Source organism: Malurus melanocephalus, unplaced genomic scaffold (assembly GCF_030028575.1).
Source record: "Malurus melanocephalus ecotype Western Australia unplaced genomic scaffold, MMel_1.1 scaffold_349, whole genome shotgun sequence".
In the NCBI taxonomy this organism is placed as follows: Eukaryota; Metazoa; Chordata; class Aves; order Passeriformes; family Maluridae; genus Malurus; species Malurus melanocephalus.
In genome coordinates, this window is record NW_026623581.1 from 185,439 (window position 1) to 202,533 (window position 17,095).

Consider the following 17,095-nt stretch of genomic DNA (forward strand, 5'->3'; position numbering starts at 1 on the left):
TGTCCCCTGAGCTCAATTCACACACCGGGATATGAATAAATTAGTGAGTACTAAGGGAACTGCCAGTTATTCATTGCATGTAGAGCAAGCTTATTCTAGAAGGCAAAGGAATTCGGATTGCCAGAGAACTTACCTATTTTCATCTTTGTTGGCTTATTTCTCTGTATAAGAGCTTTATATTGGTGAGCTCTCAGTTCACCTCTGTCCTCTCAGAAGTTGAGGACAATTCAGCAGATCCTTTACCAGTCTGTAATTTGCAGGTGTTGGATCCATATAAAAATTGATCCTAGCTCAGAGTGCTTTTGTGACACACTTATTACAGTCCTTGGAAAGGAATAGGTTATCTCACTGTGCAGTCCAAATGCCTCTGCTTTTGATTTGTTCATTCTYTTATGTCCAGACTTGGGAGTCCTTCAGGAAATATTAGAAGACATTATTGTTACTTTTGAAACTGTACTTTCTGTAATGGAGATTTTGGTTTTTATCATSTACAGAGTTCCTCCCTGTAAAGGTGTAAATGAGGAAACACAGAAGGCTCTGGACCGATCTCTTCTTGATTGCACTTTCCGACTACAAGGTAGAAATAATCGCACGTGGGTGGCCGAGCTGGTGTTTGCAAACTGCCCGCTGAACAGCACTTCATCCAGGGAGCAAGGCAAGTTTCATTGAGGAAGACTGGTAAATTTTGCTTACTTATAGTTTACATTGTCTGTTCCAGTATTTTCAATGTCTTGGTGTTACTGGACAGCTGTCTGCTSCGAAGATTTAATAAACCCCAGTGTACCTTAATCAAAATTCTGACAGCTGAGTTGATGCATTTTTGGTATTTAAATGGGCTTCCTGGTCACTTGCTACAGTTCACTCACAGTCTGTAAACCACAGCTCAGGAACCACAGGGTTGATCAGTRTTTACCATCTCCTCACGCTGTAGGACCAACCCGTCATGTTTACCTGACCTATGAAAACCAGTTGTCTGAACCAGTTGGAGGTCGCAAAGTGGTCGAGATGTTCCTTAAYGACTGGAACAGTATTGCTCGGCTGTATGAGTGTGTCCTGGAGTTTGCACGATCCTTACCAGGTACAGAAATCACCTCCTTTTTGTCAAAATGATAGGTTTACAGATGACTGTGATTTTCTCACTCTAACTCTCTTCCCTCCTCTCTTCAAAGACATCCCCAACCACTTAAACATTTTTTCAGAAGTTCGGATCTACAACTACCGAAAACTTATCCTTTGTTATGGAACTACCAAGGGGAGCTCAGTAAGTAACTCCTTACGTTTGAAAACAAAATGAATAGGTTTGGAGTTCTCAGAATTTTGCTACAGAATATTTCCTTTTATTATATTATTGTGCAGTTAATATAGATGAGTATAGAAATAACAGAAATAGAAGATGTTGCATTGCTGATTTGCTGAGTTGCTAAAAGTTCAGAATTTTTGAGAATTTCTGTTGGATGCTTTATATTGTGGGAAGGACAGTTCTGTACTTCTAACTGATGAAAGCTGATGTGGCAGCCTTTTTCTGGAATACTTTGTGGTAAGTGTTGTTACTAGTCACTGCTGTACTGGCATATATGGATAAGTGTAAGCTGAATGCCTAGTTCTGCCTTRGAAGGGAGGACTGTAACAAAATTTTAAATGTAGTGCTGTGCTTTCAGTAAGGTGTTCATTAATTATTTTGTGGCAGTGCTGTTTCCTTGTTCAGAACTTTAGCTTCCTCTGTAGTATTTGAATTTACAAATTTATTAATTACTTGGATAACTGAGTACATGCTCACACTTTYGCCTTAAGTGCAAGGTAGAGGAGGAAGTAAGTGCATGTTTATTTCAGATAAGAATATAGTTTTGAGTGCAAGTGTTGCAAAGTAGCTGATACATTTGAAATTTGCCTCCTAGAACATTTTTGTGTTCATTTTCTAAGCTGAATTTTTAGGAGTATTTTTATGTGCATTTTATTGGAAAGTGTGTGTGTATACATAGGTATACATATATACATATATATGTTATATATATGTAAGTAGCCAGAGTAGCAGTATGGATTTGCATTTAACTTCCTTACATATTAGCACATCCAGGTTTTTTTCTTCTGTAATGTAACTTAAGAAAACCAGTCTACCTCCAGCAACTCATTAATCAGCATTCCACAGTACAAATCTCTCGAGTTTAATTTTCTCTATCTTACCTTTGGCAGGAAAAACTCTTGTGCTTTTGTTTGATTTGCTGTTATAATTGCCCAGTTCTGTGGTTGCCAGCAATCCAGGTAGCTAAGTGGGTGTTAAAGCTGACAGTGCAGCTTTTTTTCTTCAAAACCTTAGCAGCTTTTGAGGAAGGTGAATTAGGAATCTATTGAGGTTTGATGAAAAACGGGGAAAAAATTAAATCAGACCAGCTTTCTTGTTATAATCTCTTGTTATGACCTCATTATTACAACCTACGTGTTCTAGCTTCCAAGACAATTTCATGTTTGTTGCAGATCAGCATTCAGTGGAACTCGATCCTCCAGAAGTTCCACATTTCACTGGGAACTGTTGGCCCAAACTCAGGTTGCAGTAACTGTCACAACACAATTCTGCACCAGCTCCAGGAGATGTTTAATAAAACGCCAAATGTGGTGCAGTTGTTACAGGTAATGGCCTAAAAAACTTCTCTCAAGCAAATTGCAAGATACTTGGGAGGCTGAATTCCGATTAAACTGTTCTCTTCAAAATGACATGGATGTTACAATTGTTTATGGGTCTCATTGCCAGAAAGCACCTAATTTTCCCTGCTATGCCCCATTTTCCCTGATCTTTCCTTTCAGATAAGCTGTCTGATGTCTCTGTCTCTGTTCTGTGCCAGGTTTTGTTTGACACTCAGGCTCCATTAAACGCCATCAACAAACTCCCCACCGTGCCCATGCTGGGACTGACCCAACGCACCAACACTGCCTACCAGTGCTTCTCCATCCTGCCCCAGTCCCCCACGCACATCAGGCTGGCTTTCAGGAACATGTACTGCATCGACATCTACTGCCGCAGCCGCGGCGTGGTGGCCATTCGCGACGGCGCCTACAGCCTCTTCGACAACAGCAAAATCGTTGAGGGCTTTTACCCCGCTCCTGGATTAAAGGTGACCACTCCTGTGATCCCTGGCAGGTTGTAAATAGATGAGCTTCTAACTTGGAAGTATGATGTGAAGCTCTTGGTGAAGGTTTTCTTTGTGGAAAGCTGCGGTCCTTCCAAAATTCTGAGCGTAGAAGGAAGTTTTTGATCTTTTGGTAGATCTGTTAATTAGTTTGAATTAAAATATTTCCTTTAAAAAAGCCCATTAASTGCTAGGATTTTTTTTCTTACCTGTGTATTCAGGAATCCGTTTGTTGAAACTTGCTGAAGCTTTGTGACTAGGCTAGATGTCTGCTCCAGGTGTTGTGTGGTAGCGCAGTGCTCATAAGTTGCAGGTGGGACAATACTCCCTGTCAGATGATTCTAGACAAAAACTTCTCGTTTAAAACAGTTCCCATTAGTGTGTGGCAGGAGCCTGTGGCTGTGCTTCTAAATACAGGAGCCTGTGGCTGTGCTTCTAAATAAGAGTGCTTGTTCACTCTTCCTGAAAAATGAACCTGTGCACACTGAATAGCTGAGGGCATTTGAACCAGTGCTAGTTATCCTGAAATACTGCAAAATGACACCCTCTGAGAAAGAGGTTAATTTGCTAATTTTTTCTTCCGGCACTTGCAATGGAATATTGATTCTCTGGCATTGTGTTTAACTGATCCTGAACATCTGCCTCTTTCACAAATGCCAAATGGAAGGCTAATGGAAAGAGGAAGGAGATTGTAGATACCAGTGTAAAGTGGTAGAAGGGAATGAAGAGGTAGAATGGGAAGGTAGAGGAAGAGTTAATACAAGAAAGTTGGCAARTTCCTCTGGGTACAAGAGAATGCTGGGGAGGAGGTGACCCAGATGTTCATAATCAAACAAGGCAGTTGTAGGTGTGATACAGCAGCCCTGTGGGTTCTGGATACGATGGGTTGTTTTGGAACAGGTGTTTCCTGTAGGCTTTTCCTTATCTTTAAGGAAAGAAGAAAAATGTTGGTATTTCCATTTACTGGAGATATTTCTTATTATAGAGCCAGGTGTCTTTGTTMATGATTTGATATATTTTGCTGACTAATTAGACTGTAATTAATGAATGCSCACTAGTATTTAGTTCCAGAGACCTGCCTGTCTCCTAAGTGCTCTAGTTAATACAGGTAGTGTTAAAGCTTAACAAATACTACCTTCTTTTATGTAGTAAAATTTAAATGGACAAATTGCTAACAAAACTGCTTTTTCCACAGACATTCCTGAACATGTTTGTTGACAGTAATCAGGATGCACGGAGACGATCTGTAAATGAAGATGATAACCCACCTTCTCCTATTGGAGGAGACATGATGGATTCTYTGATAGCACAGCTTCAACCCCAGCAGCCACCACAGCAACCACAACAACAGGTACCCTTCAGGCAAAATAAATGCTTATTGTCTTCCACAACAGTAGGCTTCTAAGAACCTCATGTTCTAAGGGGATTAGCAGTAACAAAATGGAAAGGGAGACTATAAACCCGCTCTGCTGCAGAATTCCCCTTCAGGCAAAATGTATTAATTTATTTTGTCATTTCTCATTCCAGTGTAAACAGCCCATAGCATATGAGCAGCAGCTTTGGAAGGTCACATGAGACTTGCTGCCTRGAAGCGAAGGACTGAGGGAGGGAAAACAACTGTCTGAGATAAAAGATGGGAGGGAGAGTCAGAAAGCTTTCCTGTTACAGGGTGGCAGATAAAATGAGTGAGGTACAGAGGTATTATATCTTTAGAAGAAACTGAAAAAATCAGTRAGCACTGAACATGATAGTATAGAAAACCAAACAACTGTGTGGATGAACCTGTAAGACCAAACCCTCATTCATATTCTCCTTTTGTTTTAGTACAAAATGATCAAAATTTTTCATTGTCTTATGTTGACAATTTCAGCCATTTGCCAAACAGGCAGGAGCCTCTGGAGCATATCCTCTCACTTCACCACCCACCTCCTACCACAACACAGTGACGCCCTCCCCCTCCATGATGCACACGCAGTCACCAGGTAGGATGGCTGGGAGGCTGGGAGCTGGTCCTGTACTAGACAGATAGATRCAGGTCTTTGTGCTTGCATGGTTTTTTAATTATTTGAGGTGTATTTAGCCCCAGATAAAGAGCCAAGATATATAGCCCCAGATACATAGCCAAGAGAAAGCACTTTACAGTGTGGAAAAGAAAACAAAGTCCTGCCATGTGTGTTTTGGAAAGTACATTTTGTTAAGTGAARTGAAACTCATCTTTAGCTGTGTAATATTTAGGACTGTTTCATTCTTAGAGCTTGCAACTTGCTGAGACTAAAACCTGTTAAGTTTCAATACCTGCTTCTTCAGAAAAGCTTTTCATCACTAAAGTTCTGCTTTCTGCTCCCAGCTAYTGTAAAACAAAAGCTGAAAATATTTAAATTTGGGGAAGCACTGGGCATGGGGGAAATGCCATTCTTCAAGCCAGATATCTTGGGAAGTTGCCTTTGTGAGATAAATCAACCTGAAAAATATAACATTCATGCATGCACAGAATAAAGCCTTTGAGTGCAAAAATAAATTCTCTTGAATCTTGTTCGCTATCTCCCCAAAAACAAGGGAGCAGTTAATAGAAAAAAATTAGTATAGGAAGATGGGAAATGTGTATGTCAAGTGATGTGATGTCTTTGATCAGGAAATTTGCATGCTGCAAGCTCACCTAGCGGGGCTTTAAGAGCACCATCACCAGCATCCTTTGGTCCGACTCCTTCACCTTCCTCACTTGGAATCACAATGGGACAAACAGCTAATTTTGCCAGCCCACATGGTGAGTTCTTTACTGGCAAGTGTATATGTAATGACMGGGAGGGCAGATATGCTTCTTGAAATTAAGTCTTCTAGAGCAGACCTAAGTTAATTGAGAAAAATTCATGTTTTGTAATTGGCTGGAGTAGCTGTTTCCATATATGTRACTGTTCACAGGAGTCAAAAGTAGCTGCACGGCATGTTGAGTTGTTCCTAACTTGTTAAAAATTGGCTATCAGTCACTCCTTTCTGCTAGCTAATGTGGGGATATAGAGTGTGGTCTTGTAGCAGAACGGTGGCTGCAGCTTTTAATGAGCATTATCTCTTAGATATTAGTGGATTTTCATTGCTTACATCTCCGGAAAAAWTACTGCAACAGGTTAGAAATTCAAATATTTGCAGTTTGAAAACTTTGTCAAAGTCTGGCTGGTTTGCCATGTCAGTATGTGAGCAACATGCCTTTTGGTTGTTTCCTTTATTAATTAGGTTGGGTTTTTTGGAAAGCTGCCAAAACAATCCTTTGTGTAATCACAATGCATTGGAATCTGTTCTATAGATCACAGCARATGAACAGTTCAGATGGTAATTTTCACGCATCAATTTGACTGTTGAGATTAAGAAGTGAGAGAGATGTACAACAGAGGGTTTAAGAAACTTGTTCTGATCAGTCTGCATAGCAGAGATACTTTTGCAGGGATAACTGTAAGATACTGAATAGCTGAGGAGCTGTCTTGCTGAAGCTTACATTTGCTAAGGAGCAGTAGAAGTCCAAGTCTGTAGACATGACCTCCTTTTAGTTTACAACCTGTTRTGTCTTGAACATGACAATTTTCCTTAACATTCAATCTTACTTTTTTAAAAATACAACCTGGAAACTCTTGAAATCTGTATYTTGCTTTTTACTCTCCTCCCCAACTCGTGTGTTTTATATGGTTGTAAAAACTAGTCTAAAAGCGGGCACTTYAATGCTTTATAGATTTTGGTAAGTCTTTTTTAGTTTTCTCTATTAGAAAGCCTTTTACTTTTGAAAGAAATAATAATGGTCTTGTAACATATGTAGGAACCATAGACCCAAGCTCGCCATACACCATGATGTCACCCAGTCAGCGTGCAGGGAATTGGCCAGGATCTCCCCAGGTCTCTGGTCCATCACCAGCAGCACGGATGCCTGGAATGTCACCAGCCAACCCTTCRCTTCATTCACCTGTCCCTGATGCCTCTCATTCCCCACGAGCTGGAACAAGTAGGCTTCTTTATCAGTGTTATAACTGTGAAACACCTGTGTTTAATATTTCCACTTGTGTTCCTTTTGGTAGTTCTTGTGTTGATCTAAGTCCTCACTGCCCTTGTGCAGTAAAATGTCTAAGGAAATTAGGCCTTTATTCTGTCCTAGTTCAAATCTTCAATARCAATTTGGAAAAATGAGCTAAAACATACAGCATAAATGTCAGCAGGATTGATGATTGCTCTTGTTGCACTGCAGAAAGCAGTCTGAAACTATTGAACTCCCTGAGTAAGAGAAAARTATTCAGAGTGAATGCAATGACAGGCACATTTGCCARCCCAAATACTAACTTTTCACATCATAGATTTGTAATGCTGCTCCTGCACGACTGATTTAGCCATCTTTACGTCTCATTGAGTTTGTTGTGCAAACCTGCTGTCTGCTGGCATGCTGCAGGAAGAGGAAAAGGGAGGAGGATTTCAGCATTACTGAGACTCTTTGCATGGGTGCAGGGTCAAAATTAATTCTTTGTCTGTCTGATGCCTATCACTAGGCAGGCAAATTCTTAAATGAGATGGATTAAGCTTTGGCCCTGAGGATTGTTGATGAATAGTCACAATTAAAGTGAACACATATCTTATGTTTCAGCTTAAAATCCTCCCTTTACACAAGTCCTTCCATCCCCACAGGTTCCCAAATCATGCCAACAAGCATGCCTCCACCTCGGAAACTACCTCAGCGCTCTTGGGCTGCATCCATTCCTACAATCCTCACCCACAGTGCCTTGAATATTCTGCTCTTGCCCTCTCCTACCCCTGGGCTTGTGCCAGGACTAGCTGGCAGCTATCTGTGCTCCCCTCTTGAGCGATTCCTTGGATCRGTGATTATGAGGAGGCATCTTCAGAGGATCATACAACAGGAAACGGTACAGTTTAAATGGACCTGTGGGGATGAATGCTCCATGTCTTTCAAATCAGGCACAGACTAAAATGCTTCAAATAAAAAAWTAAGAAAAAATCATTTAGTTTCACTTCTTTTCCACACAAACTWGAAGTGGAAAACCTTTTTGGTCAGGTGAAATTTGGTAACTGATATGAAAGCAAGACTATGAACAGATTTTCAGATGTTGTGAGTTCCTTGGGTTTAGCATGTCCATTTGGGAATTTACTAAAAACAGCCACAGGGTTACTGTGGGTGCCACTGCTTGTCAGGATTGTCAGAGAAGTGAGTCACTAATTAATRTTAACTGCTCAGTCAGAAATGTTGCTTTAGGGTTTGGGACAGACAAGTGTGCCTCTTCACTTCTATGGCATGGATTCAGTGACAGGGAAAAGTCAAATCTTTCATAAGTTTAATTCTCAAGGCAATTGTACCTGTATACAAATAACCTGTGTTTTCTTTCTGGAAAGAGAGGTTGATCACTTCCAAAGAGAGGTTGACTTTGGGGAGGAAGTGACAGTGTGTGTGTGTGTGTGTGTGTGTGTGTGTGTGTATGTGTATGTATGTGAGTTCATGCTATTTGATGAATGACTAATGGACTATGAATCTCCTTTTTATGCAGCTACAGTTAATAAACTCCAATGAACCAGGTGTCATTATGTTTAAGACAGAGGCACTGAAATGCAGAGTTGCTCTCAATCCCAAAACCAACCAGACCTTGCAGCTGAAAGTAACACCTGAAAATACAGGACAGTGGAAATCAGAGGAATTACAGGTTTTGGAGAAGTTCTTTGAAACAAGGGTATGTACTYAAATCAAGAATGTTTACATTTTTGTGCATTGCTTTTAATCTCTGKTGTTGTTTTGAGTGATCCTGCTGACTTTCACTGGCATGTGTAAGGACTGCAAAATGTAAAATTAACAGCTGTGCATGTTGGTTGTGTATGAAATTATGTATTTATTATCTTCAAAGGCACTACTAAATAATGTCTTTCTTTAGGTTGCAGGACCACCTTTTAAAGCAAACACCCTGATAGCCTTCACWAAGTTACTAGGGGCTCCCACACACATCCTCAGGGACTGTGTACACATCATGAAACTGGAGCTGGTAAGTTCACTATTTAATTATCTAGTTCACCCAACTTTGGTTTTTTGTAAAAAAGGCGTTGTGTCTTTATCTACAAACAAGAATTACTCTCAATTTATACTAAGTTATTTAATTTTATTGGAGAAGTTTTTGTTTTGCACTAGCTCTCCTGGAAACTCCCAAAATATCTAATTTAAACTGGTGATTTTAAGGAACTGCAGGCATGTTACTGCACAACAAGTACATGCATAAGCTGACTGGAATCTTTCTGATTGTATTGTTGTGCTCAGTTCTTTCAGAGTTACTGTGATTTCACTAAACCTGGCAACACCTGCAAGTTTAGCTAGAGGCACATTCTACTTTGTAATGTTTCCCTAGTTCGTAGCTGTGTATGTCAATGACATGAGACTTTTGCTGTTCTTTCTCTGTGCTGCTCTCTGAACAGTTCCCTGACCAGGCAAGTCAGCTGAAATGGAAYGTGCAGTTTTGTTTAACAATCCCTCCCAGCGCTCCGCCAATTGCGCCTCCGGGAACACCTGCTGTTGTGCTGAAATCCAAAATGTTGTTTTTTGTAAGTAGAGCTATCTGTTTTAAAATTCTAACCCTGCATGTCTTTGAGATCATCACGGGTTCGTAGCAAARCATAAGCCCACTGTATCTGACAGCTGTAATAGCTAAAAGTGTTGTGCTGTTTGGAGTCCTGGATTTGCGTGGATCTCTTTGGTAATGAGTTCGGTTCGTATTCCTGCTCTCCTTCCTACTAAAGCACAGCACCTCCTCGTGTTTCGTGTTCTTGGAGAGATGTTGACAATATATAAAGTTCATCTCCCTCTGGGCTGCATCTTCAAGTGCTCASCTTGTGGGTGTTTTGTTCTTCTTTGAGGCACTAACCACCTAGATTGGGTGATGTGCACATCACTGGTGCTGGGAGAGGAGAGCAGGAATGAGATGCTCWGAATAAATCTACATTAGTGCTGTKCACGAGGCAATGCTTACTGCAAGGKGCTTTTGAGAAGAAAATCGTCTCCACCTGATTGATAATTTCTCTGTTGCAAAATTGGTGGCTGAAAGTGGAGGTTGAAGTACATGTTGTCTGTAGGCCCAGAGTGTTTAACTGTGTCAGAAGTTGCACTGAAGTACGAGATCATTCAATTTAACATGCTTTTTGGGTTTTTTCCTCACAGCTTCAGCTAACACAGAAAACAACAGTCCCGCAGGAAGCTGTTAGTATTATTGTCCCAATTATTTATGATATGGCTTCGGGTACAACGCAACAGGCTGACATTCCCAGGCAGCAGAACTCTTCTGTTGCTGCTCCAATGATGGTTAGCAATATTCTAAAGAGGTTTGCTGAACTGAATTCACCACGACCAGGTACTGTACATGTCCAGTAGATATATTCTCTTCACCCAGACATCTGTGACAAATCTCCAGTGTAAAACTAAACCTCTCTTAAGTCTGAATTCTTCTTGGTTTCTATCTTACTTCTTTAGTGGTTACAAACTCCTGATGTGACAGGCAGTACATAACTTAATAGGAAGTACTGGCAACACAGCAGAAGGTTGCACTGATGATTCAGGCTGGATTTTGCTGTTCTGCCCAAGTGATAGAATGCATCCACCCCTTATTGGCCCAACTCTTGCTGCTCAGTAAGAGTCACAGTTTTTGACAAATGGGCCCAGAATGAGTCACAAGAAATATGCTATGGCCAAGTGTCAGTTTTTATGGTTAATTATGAAGTTGCTCATTTTAACGGTAGAATATAACAGGATGTTAAAGTAGTTATCAGAACTTGTCCACTTGCTGTGAATGATTAAGAAGTAATTGCAGTGGTTGTATGCTCCTTTGCCAGTGTGTCCACCAGCAGAGGTGCATACAGTTGTGTCCACCAGATGTGCTGTGAAGTGTTTGAGCTAGGTTGTTCTGAGTGTTYATTGACCTGTAGGTAGTGCACTGTGAGCAAAGTTGTGCTTTGCTTTCCCTCTTGTTTGTCATGCTTTTTATATTTGTTTTAGTATCTAAAACATTGAAAAACAGTAGCAGGTTCTTTGGGCAGCATGTTGTCTGTAAGCAGTAGTTTGGGGTCCAAATACACAGATGGCTCATAAGAACAATAACTTTCAGTTCTAATGAAGAACAAAACTTTTCTGGTAGCCCAGTGAATAGTTTGAAGTTGTGATTCCAGAGCTTGACTCTTACTTCCCTTTTGTATAATTATTCATCCATTGTTATGCAGTAATTTTAACTATGCTTGATGGATTATTTGAATTACTAGAACATGAGCGATGTTTACCTTAAATTGGTGTGGATATGCATACATTTCTGAAACTTGTGATGGGGTTTAAATTAATATGCACTTTCTGTTAAACATGTCGTAATAGTGTAGGTAAATASGAGGGGAAGGAGCCTTGAGGGCATGTGGAGTTCCCTGTAGGAGTTCTGTATGTGGAACAGAGCTGTTGTTTGTGTAGCACTTTTATTTCAAAATACATTAACTAAGCTTCAGGTGTTGCTTTTGGAAGGTGCTTCCTCACAGAATTCCCCTGATGTGGGGAAGTGTAGGTTCTTGCTTTGCTGTTTTTTATTGCACTGAGTTGTATTTTAAAGTAACCTTCCACAAAATACCRCAGCAGAGCAAGTAACTGTCAAAGCTGCTCTGGAGATGCCAGGTGAGATGTTCTCTGATGGTCACTGGATAGATCAGAATGGACAATTTTTGTTTGTCGTGCAAATCTTGAAGCAGSTTGGGAATCCAGTACAGGGAGAAAAGTATAGACAGGTGGGAAAAAACATAGGAAAAGCATTGGAGCCACAAGCAGAACCTTATCCAGGCAAARGAGAATGTAGCTGGTGAGCAGAGGAAATTTCTAGTAGTCCTTGCTTTGACTTCCAAAAGAAAGAATGAGTCTATATTAATTTATTTATTGCCACCATCACCCAACCAAAAGTAGGATCCTCCCTGAAGACACTTGAAATTTCCTCTGTTCTTTTTGTCAAAACATACATTATTATATCTGATCAAAGAGAACAAGAATACCTTGTTTTCTTCACCATTGAAAGGTGATAGGAGAGTCAACAGATGAAAGTAAATAGCTGGGAGACTTCTCTTACAACAGCAGTACATGGGAGATCCCAGATATGTGTCCTTTCTCCTCTGCTGCTTTCTCTTCTGCTGCTCCTGTGCTGTACCCAGGATTTTCCTACCTGTTAGTTCTCTGCTGCACTAATTGCAATCTGCCTGGTTAAGGGAATTTTTCACTGTTTSAGTCAGGAAGGACCAGGGCCTCCCATTGTGCACAGATGATGTTACTGGCACTGTCAATTGTAACCTGGAATCAGTGTTGCCTCATTCTGGCTGTATCTTTTTTAYCTTTCTCTCTTTGTGAGAAAGTATTTTGTATTCAGCTTAATTTTCCTCTTAATAAAATGGTAGTGCCTGAAAAGTAAGTTCTTTTGAAAGAGTTTTCTTTTCAGATCTRTGGGCAAACACATTCTGCTATGTTTAACAGTAAAATGTTGACTCATTGTGAGTCCACATTGTCTAAGACCACTTTACCTATGCCACCATGGGAGAAAATACTTTACTTTGGGGAAATACTTGTRTGAACTGAGAGGAAATCAATGCCCTGGAATAATAAGTTTAAACTTGAGCTGTAAGTCCAAAACCTACAGTATGTAGTGGACGTCAATCTGGTAAGGAAATTAAAGTCCCTTTGGATGCTCAAGGTGACCCTTAGAGATGAGCTCAAGGGACTCATGATGATTCTCAAAGCACTTCACAACTAAACGTTTTTCAGTATCTGATTTTCAGTGATGCAGTGGATGGTATTTAGCCCAGATTTGTAGCTTTGATATGATAATRACTTGCCCAAAATAATCTTGGGAATCCCTAGTCTGGCAGTTAAGATTAATCCAACAGGCATCCCAACAKGCTCTGCTCTTATCTCTTTGCTCACACTGTTGTTCCTTCAGCAGCAAAATTCAAYGTTTTCTAATTGATATTTCTTGAATTATGCAGGAAAAATTCCGGCCACAGTGATCAGGGTACAATAGTGGCTATTAACTGTATTCTCTTACCAGGAAACAGTAGATGAAAATCACAGCTGCCTGATACTTCAYCTTTTGTTGTTCTTATTTAACCCTTTCACTTCTTTGGTTTTAACTTCTTTAAGCTGTTCAGAATGTGTGTGTTTTTGTCAGCAAGTGCTGGTATTTAAAACTTGAGGTAGCTGTGGCTGTTTTTTTTCTCTCAGTATTGAATCTCAGCTGTTGGAAACAGAAGTCCACCTGCTCTGTATTTTATTTTGCAGTTAAAATGTCAAAGGTAGAGCCAGAGTAATCTGGTTGAAACAAAATGATTCCTGACTGTTGCCCGGTCTTGGAATTAGAAATGTTTCCAATTCCAAGTTAAGGACAGAAAACATCTTCCAGCTTTTTCAGAGTTGAGCCTTTAAAAATGTTTAGGTTTCTGCTTATAAGCAGTAGAAATAAAACTTGCGGAAGTTACTGTCTTATTTTCTTTGTAAGATGTGGTGCTCTGAATTAATAACAGAAAAAATTTGAACCACAGTCCATGTGCAGTCAATTCTAGTGTGGATTCAATCTGACATTCAAAAGCAATTAAAAGTTGAGAGCTACTTGCAATTCCATGACCAACAAGAGCTGTTCTGCTGGGATAGCTGGAGTTGCTTCAGCTGATAACTCCCACAAATCCCAACATTTCTGGAGGTCGCTGGGGTTTGGGAATCGTGGCCACCACGTGTTTTTCCCCGTTGGCTCTGCCCTGGGGGTTCGGGGTGTCACRGTGAGGAAGGGCTGTGGGGTGTGGGGCTAATCTGTCTCTTTTCCCTGCTCCAGAATGAGGAAGGGCTGTCCGGGGCGCGGTGCTAACCTGTCTCTTTTCCCTGTTCCAGGTGAATGCACAATATTTGCAGCCGTTCGTGATTTGATGGTTAATCTTACGCTGCCCCCTGGGGGGCGTCCCTAGACACTTTTAAAAGAAGGCTGAAAGTGAGACAAAACAGCAAAAAAAAAAATTAAAAAAAACTAAAACTAAGCCTTCGGTTAAAAGAGGACGTTTTAATTTTACCTTTTTTTCTAAGAGCTAACTATAAACTGGCAAACTTTCAGGGATGCACTTTCATCACATGAGTATCACCACGACTTTTGTATAGTGCTGTTGTATAGTGTGTTTTGATGGAAGACACTTCAGACTAGGTAATAGATTGAAGTATCAGYTTGCTGGTAATAGATTTAATATTCTGTTTTATACTATAAAGATTATGAAAATGCCAAACTTGTTTGTTTTTCTGTTTTTCTTATGTTTTGGTGTAATAGTCTTTTTTTAAGGCAGGTCTGTCATTTTTGAATACTGTAAAACTGTGACAAACTTTATATTGAAGCTGTATTTTAATATGACTGCTTTGAATCCTTAAACAATTTATTTGGGCTTGTTGTAAACATGTCCCCAAAAAGCAATATTTAATAAACTGGATTAAAAAATCTTAAAGTGGATGTTGTACCATCTTAAACTTTTTTCCTCTCCTGTGTAACCATTGTCAGATCTCTTGTGTTCACACTTGCTGCAGTGTCTCTGTATGTGATCTTGGTTACACACACACACACGCTGCTAACTTAAAAACCCAAACAAACCCTTATTTATTTATTTATTTATTTGTTTATTTATTTATTTATCCTCTGGGTTCAATTTGTTCCAAGTCAGAGTAGAACAGAGTATATTCATTTCCCTGGTTGTAAAAATAACCAGTAACTACTTAAAATAGYGCTTCATTTCTTACACAAGGAGCTACACCTTTTCTGTCCCACAAACAAAGTTTAATGGAAGAAAGAACCTTTTGTCATCTGTCATGGAGTCTGTAATAACAGACTCTTACTTGTCTTATTAAAGTAAGGTAGAAGCTGGAACTACATACCACAAAATTGGAGAGGTTGATCCAAAAAAGAAACAATCATCTCACATTTAACTTCCTGAATGGGATGCATGTAGATAACTTTGTCAGTAATGACTGAGGGCTCTTGTAATTGAGTAAAATGTCCATCATGAGGAGTTACTCTGTCATTTAACTCTTAGTCCTCCTGGATCAGTATTCTCAATTTTTATGGAGTTAAAATTGGTTTCCGGACTTCTACARCAGCAGGGCTGCCTCACTCCCTTTACAGAGCTCTGGCAGCTCCCTGCTCAGCTGAAGGATGTTTAAAACTAATTTTAACTATCTTTTAGTAAATGTATTCCAGCCTGCCTTGCTGTCTTCAAGGCTGCTCATTGCCCCTGTGATTGTCACAGTGTTCTTTCTCTGAAGCTCTTGCCATCAGAAATCAYCTTTTGGTTGGTGCCCACCTCAGATTTCAGCCTTGAACCGGTGGTCTGAGTGTGGGTTCTGTATCACTGCTGCTCTCACCTGTGTGTATCTAASAGATTGTTATACAGCTTCTGCTGCTGAAAAACAAAACCCATCCCCTGCAGTGAAAACCTGCAGTTTTTAAATGCTGCTGCTGCTGCTCTCAGTTGTAAAGACCCTGTATTTCTGCCTTTTTAGATCTAAACTGATGTTTTAAAATTGAGAGGTGACACAAGGATGTCTGAAAAATACTGTTGTGCTGGTCACTGGTTTGGATTCGTGGTGGGAGCATTCCCATGCCTAAAATCAGCATCCTTACAGGTGAGAAGTACCTGCTGCCCRTCATGGAAAGGGGCAGGACATGTCGAGGGTGGTGGGGGCAGAGCTTCAGCACTTGGACGTAAAAGGGAGGGGAGAGGCCTCCCCACAGGGCAGAGAAAACAAAACATGTAACTACTGACAGATGGCTATGGACTGACACTGCAAACCCCAGATGATGRGAAGGTCGAATTTTGGTTCATGTTATACACAGCACTCATAACATACACCACATTTTAAACATTTCTCCTCATTTCATTAAGGAAAATGCTACTAGTAAAAGGAAGCGTTTCCCACTCAYCAGAGACACTTGTTCCTTTCAAAGCAATGACTGCTTTTACAACTGCACTTTGAAGTTTCATTTTCCATGTGTTCGATGCCTTTTTCTGGCAGCCAGATGATGTGACCACCTGCTGCATTGGGAATATTTGTAGACTTCCTCCTTATGGTGGATTTTTTGTCCATTTATTTTACTGGAAGTGCTGCAGTGACTCCATATCCTGCAGTATTTCTAGAGGTTTCTAGGTTTGTGATCAACCCACCTGTGGAACAAGGATGAGGGAATTGAATTATACAGAGGAAAAATAGCCATTCTGAGCTGATYCACAGCCTTGGCATTGCAATGTTAGCCAGTGTCGGATGGGAACATATTTTAAGTGTCTAAAAAGCCATTCCAAATGGCAGCCGTGGACTTTGTGGCTTTCCAGATAACAAATACTGATCCTGTTAAAGGTTTCTTCAATATAGAAAACAGGGAAGATGCTTTTTTGAGCCCTGCAAATACTCAGACAAGGAGTGGAATCAAGGTGATGTTTTGGAGGGGCTTTGGTTTGAAATTAAGTTTTAATTCCTTGTTATGTCTTTCCACATTTGAGTGTTCCTCAGATTGCCTTTGAGCCTGCAGATGTTTTAACYGAGTTTACAAAGGCTGCAGGAAACAAGCTCTGATAATAAACTGCTGAGACAAAACAAAGCTCCATGAAACCAGAAGCTGTTTTTCTTTAYGAGCTACAGTTTGTCTTAAGCATGTGCTCAGTTTCATCTGTCAGTAGAAAGCTACTCTGGTTAGCAGACATTTTAAAGCAAAATCTGTATGAAAAACAAGACTACTGTGAGAATATTTGGGTCATTTTAATCAGCCTTATAATTAGTCTGTCAAAGGTGTCACTTCAGAAGTTGTGCTACACTGCCCATTTCAGCTCAAGAGGTTATAGTTGTTCCCCTGGCCCAAATTTTCCATCTACCCCAGAATTCCAGAGGTTTTTAAGGTAGGAATGTATTTCAATAAATTAACGTGTAATTG

At 40.2% G+C, this 17,095-nt stretch overlaps 1 protein-coding gene across 1 annotated transcript in view; it reads left to right on the forward strand.

Moving 5' to 3' along the window:
* The window catches only part of MED14 (mediator complex subunit 14), a 34,785-nt gene extending 20,164 nt beyond the window's left edge, over nucleotides 1-14,621 (forward strand). The window contains exons 17-31 of the mRNA XM_057378234.1: nucleotides 495-655; nucleotides 932-1,078; nucleotides 1,170-1,261; nucleotides 2,473-2,625; nucleotides 2,838-3,107; nucleotides 4,318-4,473; nucleotides 4,993-5,104; nucleotides 5,755-5,886; nucleotides 6,925-7,107; nucleotides 7,779-8,014; nucleotides 8,651-8,830; nucleotides 9,029-9,136; nucleotides 9,561-9,686; nucleotides 10,300-10,489; nucleotides 14,029-14,621. Of these exons, the coding sequence (XP_057234217.1) occupies nucleotides 495-655; nucleotides 932-1,078; nucleotides 1,170-1,261; nucleotides 2,473-2,625; nucleotides 2,838-3,107; nucleotides 4,318-4,473; nucleotides 4,993-5,104; nucleotides 5,755-5,886; nucleotides 6,925-7,107; nucleotides 7,779-8,014; nucleotides 8,651-8,830; nucleotides 9,029-9,136; nucleotides 9,561-9,686; nucleotides 10,300-10,489; nucleotides 14,029-14,102 (2,320 nt within the window). The 3' untranslated portion in view covers nucleotides 14,103-14,621. The remainder of the gene's footprint in view (nucleotides 1-494; nucleotides 656-931; nucleotides 1,079-1,169; nucleotides 1,262-2,472; nucleotides 2,626-2,837; nucleotides 3,108-4,317; nucleotides 4,474-4,992; nucleotides 5,105-5,754; nucleotides 5,887-6,924; nucleotides 7,108-7,778; nucleotides 8,015-8,650; nucleotides 8,831-9,028; nucleotides 9,137-9,560; nucleotides 9,687-10,299; nucleotides 10,490-14,028) is intronic.
* The last annotated feature ends 2,474 nt before the right edge of the window (nucleotides 14,622-17,095 follow it).